This window comes from Bolinopsis microptera, chromosome 5, assembly GCF_026151205.1.
Source record: "Bolinopsis microptera isolate Bmic1 chromosome 5, MBARI_Bmic_1.0, whole genome shotgun sequence".
Lineage (NCBI taxonomy): Eukaryota > Metazoa > Ctenophora > Tentaculata > Lobata > Bolinopsidae > Bolinopsis > Bolinopsis microptera.
The window spans coordinates 18,657,499-18,667,405 of NC_087076.1; the positions used below are offsets into that span (position 1 = coordinate 18,657,499).

At 44.0% G+C, this 9,907-nt stretch overlaps 1 protein-coding gene across 1 annotated transcript; it reads right to left on the minus strand.

The window, feature by feature from the left end:
- Nucleotides 1–1,042: 1,042 nt before the first annotated feature.
- On the minus strand, nucleotides 1,043–1,936 carry LOC134815513 (uncharacterized). The gene has a single exon (XM_063824053.1). The coding sequence runs from the start codon at nucleotides 1,934–1,936 to the stop codon at nucleotides 1,043–1,045; it is 894 nt and encodes a 297-aa protein (XP_063680123.1).
- Nucleotides 1,937–9,907: the final 7,971 nt, after the last annotated feature.

The following is a 9,907-nucleotide window of genomic DNA, read 5'->3' on the forward strand; positions in this document are numbered from 1 at the left end:
GCTGTGCCCTTTGCTGCTTCAACCTCTCAGGAAAAGTATGATATCTGGAGTGTTAGTGAGGTGGTTCAGTGCGATGAAGGGAGTACTAGGCATGGCACCAGACATCATTCTCAATGCCAATGCCTGAACTCGTTTGAACTTCCTCGCGTTGTGTCTGTTTGGGTTGCCCTAATCCATATACTACAGCAGTATGATAGAATAGGTCTGATGACAGCGGTTGTACATCCATTTGCATGTTTTAGGGCCTCATACCCCAAGTGGGGCCGACAGCTCTTCTACATTGCATAAGGGATGCCGTAGGCTTTTTTGGTGGTATTGGTGATATGTTCATTGAAATTGAGCTTGCTGTCGAGGGTCACTCCTAGGAATTTGGCAGATTTGGATAGACCTATAGTGGTGTTACCCACCACCACAGGTCTAAGTGTCCATTTCTTATTCCAGGTAAACATGACTATTTGTGTTTTGAGTGCGCTTATGGATAGATCTTTGGTTTGGCACCATTTTTCTATTGTGTTGATGGTTTTGCGTGTTCTGTTCCAGATGATGTCTAAATCATTCCCCTCCGCTAGAGAAAGCAGATCATCTGCAAAAGCTTGCAGATAACCTGGTATGTCTCTTGCGGTGTAGGCCAGGAGATCATCGACTACCAGGTTCCAAAGGAAAGGGGAAAGGATGCCACCTTGGGGGCACCCTCTCCGGATCCGAACCCTTTTCGACTTATCCTTATGATTTAATGTGATGAATCTGTTAGTTACCATGTTGATGATCCATTGTGCTGTGGCCGGGTCCACTTTCGTGGTCTTGATAGCGTCAGAAATAGCCTTGAAAGAGACATTATCAAAAGCTCCCTCTATATCTAGAAAGACTCCTAAGACATATCCCTTCTTAGCTATCCTGCGCTCGATGGTGTGAGTAACTTTATGAAGGGCTGCTTCGGTTGAACATCCCTTTTTAAAGCCAAATTGTCGTTTGTTGATGTCTTTAGCGATATTAAGGTCGTGTTGCATATGCCACAGTACTACCTTCTCCTGTAGTTTTAACATCACAGGAGAAAGGGTGATAGTGCGAAATGATTTTGGTTGGTTGTAGTCAGTTTTTCCAGGCTTTGGGAGAAAGATTCCAAGGGATTCTTTCCACAAAGTTGGAATGTGTGGGTTTCATGATTTTTTGTCATAATGGTTCTGGTGATGTCTTTGATGTGTGTCCAAGCTTTCTGTATGATGATAGGTTTGAGGGTGTCGGGTCCAGCAGCTTTTAACGGATCAAAGGATTTAAGAGCCTCCTCGATTCTGTCTGGGCTGTAGATGGTATTGAGTAAGGTGGTGGTGATTGGTAGAGGTCCAGGTGGAGGCACTGGCGGGTCAGTGACACTATCCTTGAAGTGGGTTTGTGTCATGACCTCCAGTGTCTCCTCTGCATTTTTGGTGATGTCTCCGTTTGGTTTGTAAACGGCTTCTAGTGTGTGCTTGTTGTCGTTGCAGGATTTCAGAATCTTGTTCATCCTTCCGGATTCCTTAACAGACTCTGTTTCCTGACAAAAAGTTCTCCAGGCATTACGCTGGGAGTTGGATATAAGTCTGTTGTATTGTTTGTTGCTCTCTCTAAGAGCGAGCCACAGGGCATCAGTTTTCTTTTTTCGGGCTGTAATCAGTTTTTGTCTTATTCCCCTCTGTGCTTCCTCTACTTCTCGAGTTAGCCAGGGGGGTTTGCGGACGGAACTTGAGATGTAAGTAATGGGGCATGCCTCCTCGAAGGCTTCCTTAAGTGCAGTATTGATGATGTCTATATTGTGATCAATTTCGGTCGTAGTGTTGATTTGTGTGTTGTTAAGGTTGGGGTTATTCGATAGGATCTCATCAAATCTGTCCCAGTCAGTGTTTTTGACTAGTCGGATCTGTTTGGGTTCCTTCTTTGGCCCTGTAGTTATGTCGAACATAATATAGCGATGGTCAGAGTTGGAGTAGAGGTCACTAACATGCCAATTGCTAATGAGGTCTCCTCCCAACTGGTTTGTTATTGTAAGATCGATAATTGAATTGTGGCCTCGAGAGTTGAGGAAGGTTGGGGATGATCCTTTGTTGGCACATGACAGCCCTAGGGAGGAGAGAAAGTCAAGTAGCTCCTCTCCCCTCGTATTGCATGTCTTGTTCCCCCAAAGGGTGTGATGGGAATTCGTGTCCGACCCTATAATGAGCGGGATGTTGTTATCATTGGCATATTTTGCTAGAGGTGATGTTTCTTGTGGCGGTACCGGTCCGTTTATATCCATGTATGAAGCTGCCAGAATGAGTTCTGTCGAGCTGAGTTGGATTTTAACGGCCACTTGATCGGGTGTTGTGAATTGTGTAAGTTCCCAACATTTAGCTGTCAGGTTTTTGTGCAGTACAATTGCGGCACGGGGTCTTTTATCCCCGATTTTGTAGTAGAAGTTGGACAGATCTTTATTTATAGGTGGTATGATATTTTTGTTATTCGAGTACGGTTCAGTAGCAAGAATGACTGGATTTTTCCTGCCATGTATGTTGGCTAGGAGGGTTTTCCATGCATTAAACTTGCGTTTGAGGTTAATCTGAGTAATAGAATAAGAATCCAAGCAATTCTTACCATTTTTGTGAGTAGTCTTTTGACACAGTCTGCCCCTCTGTGTCTTATTGTGTCGTTTTTTGTTTTTGTTTTTGTTGTTGTTAGTGTTGTTGTTGTTGTTGTTTTGTTGAGTGTTGATGTTTGTGTTGCTATGGGTGGTGTTATTAGGGGGGATATTGTTGGTCTGGGGAACAGTAGTTGAAGCGACTGATACTCCTCCATCATGCAAGGTCCTAGGACCTGTTACGACGGAAGGTGCGGTTGCGGGGGGCCTCCCTGAGGCGCACGGCAGCGGTCAGCGTGCACAGGAGATGACCTGTCTTCATGAGGTATTCTTCACCCTGAGGTGAGACATCAACCCATAAACGCATCCGCCGTCGCGCCGCCGCAGTGCCACCTTCAGCCGCCTCCACCTTAACTGTTTCCCAAGCGTGCGATACATATCGGATCGAGTCCAACGGCAAGCCGTAGTGGACGTTCCGAGATATAAGCCCGCGAACCAAAGTTACTGGGTCCAACCCGTCCGCAGCGTGTTCCAATCCAGAGAGCTGGAATGGAACAGGAAATTGGTATCGGTTCCACACATCAGTCTCAGTCACGTTCCACCCCTCTCTACGAAGGGTTTCTGCGATCGTGATGGCCGATGGCTTATCCTCCACCTCTATCCTTGCCCCGTCGATGGTTGGTTGCAGTAGAGTGATTTTGAGTGGTTGTGAGACCACGAACAGGAGACGTGTGATGTGATCACATGCGTCACTGAGTGCCTCCGCCTTGGTTACGATCAGGGTGAGTAATGGATCACCCTTCCTGAAAACCTCGTCGGGGTCTGTCAGTTTCACAGCTTCTGTTTCGCAGTCTGAGGTGTCTGTTTCCTTTTGTCTTTCGGATTTGGACTTCTGCTTCCTCCTCCTCTTCTCAGCCCCGCTTTTCTGTACTGGTAGAATTGCGGCGGAGGTTTCAGGCTGTTCCGGCTTCCGAGTTTTGTCCATCCCCGAGGATCCCGACCCGGTGTTATCTTGGATCGGCATCGACTCAGGTTTGGACTCAACTGCGGGAGCTTTCGCATCCGTCACCTCCATTGGGCTGACTTCGGATGGGGCAGCAGTCGCCTCCGCGGGAGAACTGAGGGAGACCGCCGGAACATCACTTTCGTCCTCGAAGAGATCCTGATCGTGGAGCCCTCTGTTGCCAGAGGCTACTGAATCACGTCCAGAATTTCTTCTCTGTCTGTGAAGTTCCCGGTTTCTCCGTCTCAGATCCTCAACGGCGTCACCTTTAATGTTGCTGTATTTGAGCTGTTGTCTGATTGTGTGGTCCGTGCTTGTAGAGTTTTCACTAATATACGACTTTCGTCGTATATTTGAGTTGTCTATTTGGGGTGATTTCAATAAATCGTCGGAATTGTTAGAGGGACAGACTGATGTGCTGTCCTCCAATACTTCAAGACGAAGAAGTTCATTCGTCGTCGTGCTTGAGATCGATTCACTCTCTGTGGGGGTAATTGGGTTGTTTTCTTTGTTTGTGATAATATGTTGCGTTCGTGTAGATTGCGCGTTTCCGCGCGAAAACATTGGTACTTTGATTGTAGATTTGGTGATTGTCGTTAGGATTGTATTGCGCCAAATTCTCTGGGAAGGAAATGGCTTACCTGCGGTTTCCGTGATGTTGTTGATTTGCTGTGTTTCACCGGAGTTGGACATTTTTGTGACTTGTCTTGCTACGATAGATTTGTGGTTAATGATTTTGGTGTGTAATAAGGGTTGTTTGTTGTTGTTGTTACAGTATATTACTTTATAGGGTTCGTGGACGGTGCACAAAGTGCATGAGTCAGACCCAAGAGTCCGTACACATACATTCGTGTTTGCCGAAGCACACTCTATCCACGATCTATAAAGCAAATGGGTGATCAGTGAGGGTGTATCATGAGTTTTAACACTTTCTGCGAAATGTAGAAAGATGCTGAGAAATACTACGACGACAGTGTTGAAATGCCGCCCAATAAAACAGGGAAAATGGGTGCTAATGATCGGCATTAAGGGCCCGACCTGAAGCGCACACCCTAAACTTCAAAAACCCTATAGCTCATGGTGAATGAAAGCTGTGAGTGCTCAGGGAGGAAGGGTCAGGTGAGTTAAATAGCCAAAAGAAGTGCACGTGCGACTTATGTCCAGTGATGCCCAGCTGGACAGTACGGCTTAGTTTCGGCAGGTCGAGTGATGCCGAGTAAGCCCCCTTACCACGTCAAGGTCACTTAACTGACTCCAGGCTGCAGTTCCAATCAATCCGAGAATGAAAGACACCAACAAGAAGTGGATTGAAAGGAATTACAGTCAGAAAAATCAGAGTAAGCGGGCGGAGTCTTCACGAATGCTCTGGTGCTCAGGACTGACTCCGCCGCCGTACTTTTAATCCCAGCAATTCACGGCGTCAAGGAGGCCCACAGACGAGAGGCGGGCGTCCAAACCCCCCGTGCCTGCCCCGAGAAACGGGTCCAAGGCCCGAAAGCATGACAAGAGCCAGGATCGCAATGCTAACTGTCGATTCAAAGTTCCCATCCGTCCCGACTGCAAACAACTTTACTTGCTTAAGCTGGTCGGTAAGAATAGTAACCGTCCCTCCAGCCAGCATCACTCACCCGTCCCCGCCACACCCCCGTGCCAACCCCCAGATCCCAGACCATACCACGAGGGGCCCGAAGCCACACCTATCCCGCCCAAGACCCACCCAGCCGCCCGAAAAACCGGGAAGCTGCCTGGCTAATGCTCTGGGCCAGAACAAAAGGGGGAATCTACTACATGTACCAATTATTATTGCATCAGATATTTACCCTCTTTTCAATTGGTGGATAACGCATTTACAATTGGTTTTATTATACTTTTGGAGGACTTTTATAGGTTTCATCACCTTTTGAACAAGAAGAATGAGGACTTCTCACAACTTAGCCAGTCGATTCCTGAAAAGCGTCGAGCAGTATTTCGAATTAGGCTCTTGTTCTCACTCTAGAATCACAAAACTGAGTGGAAATTTTCAATATAATATGATATTCTATCTTTGGAGGTAGCTAGAGGGAGCTGTGTTAGAGTGAAGCTGCTCATTTCTGCTGCATGGATGAATAGCCATAATGATAAAAGTAAACACTAATTACATTAATACCCTAATTTACTGAAAACCCTGATTTACTGAACCTCTTCTCTTTTAAATTATCAAAGAATTAATCAAAACAGATTATGATAAGGGAATACAAATTTTAAGGAATACAAATTTTAATTTTGATCTTTATTACAGATTATACATATCATAGATATCCATAAATGCCGCGCGCAAGCTGATTTCCTCAATTTGGATTAATGATTTCATTCTATAAAATTTTAAAAACAAAATAAGTGCTCATTGCAGGGCATGCTTGTCTCAACCTATTGGGCGAAGGAGGTATGTGCGCCATACAAGGGCACTCGCACCCCTGTGCTGCGCCATACAAATGGTCCACAAAACCCCACATCAGGCACAAAGCTCTGTGAAATCCGGGCGGGAGCCTATGCGAACCTGGGAATATGACACCTTATAAAGCTCTAACTTGATACGAGGAAGATTTAGATTTTTGATAAATGTCAGTTAATCCTAATTTAAACAATTATGGCCCCTTATTGTGTCAAATGTGACCTATCAATAAAGTTATGCTCTTTGTTGAGGTGATGAGATAAAGATAACGGATTTCACCGGTTTAAATTAAGAATCATACAGCTTCACGCAATCAGCAACAGCAAGGCAGTACACTGGGTGAACAAAATACAGTGTAGTAAAATAAAATAGTTGCATTTACACAATTGTTTGAAGGTTAACATAATGAGGGATTGAACCCACAGCCTTATTCCATACGATGTTTAAGAAGCTTCCATCCAAGGATTTTCAACTGTTTCAGATACAACATCTTCCAAACGTGATCTGTGAACAGAAAACTACCTCATTCCCAACTATAGGAACTAGAATTCCTATACCATCGAGCTACACCAAGCATAGTTACTGATACAGTTGCGAAGGCCTGGATGAAACTGCATAGATGATGGGATGAAATATACTTCATACAGCTGTTATTATGCATCACATTTGATTCATTCTACTGTTGTTCAAATATCCGCCGAAAACTGTCTCTATCACAAATACACAAAATAGCGTGAAAAAAGTATTGCACTTTGTTGTAGCAAGCTGATATATCAATGATTGATGTACAATTAAATGTTGATCAACAAGACCAAACACTGCACATTTAAAAAGTCAGCAGGTAAATGTGGCTTTAGATAGCATGCAGCGCTCGATTTTTGGGACACATAATTCAAATATATTATATAAAGTGCGCGGCGCACGTTCTTCTTGCTCCTGATCTTTCACACAAAGTGAAAACAGAAAAGGCTGAAACCAGGTTTTCAATCAAATGTTGCCAATTTCTGCCAAACCTTGTCAAACTCAAAATAAATTAAATTCAGGTAACATCAAACATTAAAAAAAACTTGGCTTGATTTGACTTAACGGGTGATACTCGTAAAATATGTTTCAAATATTTGATATTAGGAAATATCAGGACCGTCGACTGCGCGACGAGTCCAACTCGGCGCGCGTCCTGGTAGGTTATCAGCTATATTTATAAACCTACAAATATTTATGAAAATTATTTTATTAACAATTAAACTGTTACTTTAATTTGTTTTGTCATACGTTGTAAAGTTAATTTTTATTTTATCATGATTACCAAACGTTTTGATTTTATTTGGTCTAATGACTAAGCGGAGCTTAGTTCCTTGTTGCGCGATGCATTACTGGGTTGTAGGTTTACAACCTACCAGGACGCGCGCCGAGTTGGACTCGTCGACGGTCCAATATATGGAACAGATATTTTACGAGTATCACCCGTTAAATCTTTTCGTTCAGTTCAGTATTACACTAATTGCATACGTTGCTCTTTTCTTACTCTCTTATCTTAGTGCTTATCTCTGTTGATTGTAACGTGCAGCTACAGTGGTTTGTGTATCACCGTGTTACACGACCATGACCATCCCGCCCAGCGAGTATGGTGAAAAGGAGATCAACATGTTAAGGGGTGACTCAGTTGAACTTCTCAACAAGGCTATGAACGAGATGGAGATCACAGCAATTGGGCAACTATCCCCTTCGCGCGTGAAGAAGATGAACAAGGACACTGCGTGTGACTTGTTGTACGATGCATTAATATATTTGGAGGAGTTCACTGGTGTCGTATCCACGGACTACAAGATAGCCTCAAATTCAGTTAAACATCATATGTTCGAGACACAGGAGACCATCATTAAGTTGCAGTCAGAACTACTAGCCTGCAAAAATGAACAGTTGGAATCGTTGCAGACGTCAGTTAAATCGTCAGTCGGAGAGTCTGTCAAGGCTGAATTCCAATCCTTCAGCTCGGTATTACAGGCGAATTGTCCAGAATCTCAGAAGCCTGTCAGTTCTGAAATGATCAAGAAAGCTGTGAAAACTGTGGTACAGGAGGAAGACCGAAACAAAAATCTGATGATTTTTGGTTTATCGGAGCAGGACAATGAGGAGCTCAGCACCGTGGTCAGTGAAGTGTTCTCAGCAATCGGAGAGAAACCCAGAATCGAAGCTAGTAGAGTCGGAAAGCTCAACCCTGGCAAGGCTGTGAGACCAGTTAAAGTGACTGCGGCAAGTGCAACAATTGTTAATCAGATTCTCGCTAAATCGAGAAACCTGCGAGCAACGGAAAAGTTTAAAACTGTTTTTATCAGCCCAGATCGATCTCCAGAACAGAGAGCCAAGCAAAGAGAACTCGTCAGTGACATGAAAAGACTGGTAACTGAGCAGCCTGATAAGCTACACTTTATCATGTATCAGAAACGGTGCTATAAAGAGTACTGATAAGACTAATAAGACTGCAGAATGAGCTTGAGTGTTTTTAATAATTGATTATTATTAGTGTATTCAAGTTTTTGTTGTGTGGAGGATGTTTTAACTCACTCCTGTGTGCCCAGTCTTGCACTGTCAGTATTTCTCGACACTTCGAGCACACAAAACTGTCAGTTTTCGCGACAATTGTCAGATTTCGTTTTCAGTTCTGTCAATTTCAAGCGCTACTAGCTCTACTACTAGTAGTCTACTTCAGCTCACATTAAAGGGAGTTTTCGTCGTGCGTGTAGCGCCCTTCAAGTTTAACTTGGACGGATAGGATTTATAAAACTTCTGATTATAATATTTATACTATATTGTATTTTGTATTTATGTATTTTAGTAAATGGTCATTAGAACCACCGGCACCGTCCGGGCCCAAACAACAAATTACTGGGCCGCGCACTCCATTATGTTCTCGCTTACTGGGCCGCGCTCAGCCTGCACTGTCATTCCGCTGAATCTCTATGTTAATGAACATGATAGCCTGAGGTCCCCAGGTAAGCTTCTCGCTAGATCGGCGAAATGCGCTACTGCGGCCTCGCCGAGCTGCGATGAATTGACATCGTCAATTAACTTAGCTCCTTACATAGGCGCGAAGCAGCCCACATTCACATAGCCATGTGTTTGTACGTATGTTTACAACCTACCAGGACGCGCGCCGAGTTGGACTCGTCGACAGTCCTAATATATCATATATGGACGGTCCTAGTAACATATATGGAACAAATATTTTACGAGTATCACCCGTTAATGGTTAACCATGTTTCTACGCGTATTGCGTGACGCGATTGTTTCACAAGCAACAAGTATAATCTTGTGCCGCCTTTGGCGGTCGCGCGCTACTGCAAGCGAAAGGGTTCTGGATATAGCAACAGCTCACACCCGGTTAAGAAAATAGTTGATCAAGCTGACCAATGACCATTTGACACACGCTGCAACCCCTTTTCGCGTGCACGAGAGGTAATAGGTATACAACGTGTCCAGCAAATGACCATGCATTCGCATGTTTGGGTACAAATCAAATTTAACGGGTGATGCTCGTACAATATTTGTTTCAGATATTAGACCGTCGACGAGTCCAACTCGGCGTGCGCCTTAGGTAGGTTATAACCCTACAAAGTACAAACTACAAATGACAAGTACGTATGATTGAAACCTGATTTCAGCCCTACCTGTGACGTCACAGTTGTGTTTAATTGTTTGTAAAAAGGAGCTGAGCTGTGCTCGTTTTTGTAGCGGTATTGGAAGTTCTAGAGTAGGAGTCTATAATTATTATATAAATCTGCCCGCAAGTCTTGAGGAATGAATAGTTTTTAAATGAACTTGCTTGATGATCATGCAGATCGATTTAGTTTGACTGCAGACTAGTTAACAATTAAAACAAAATGCT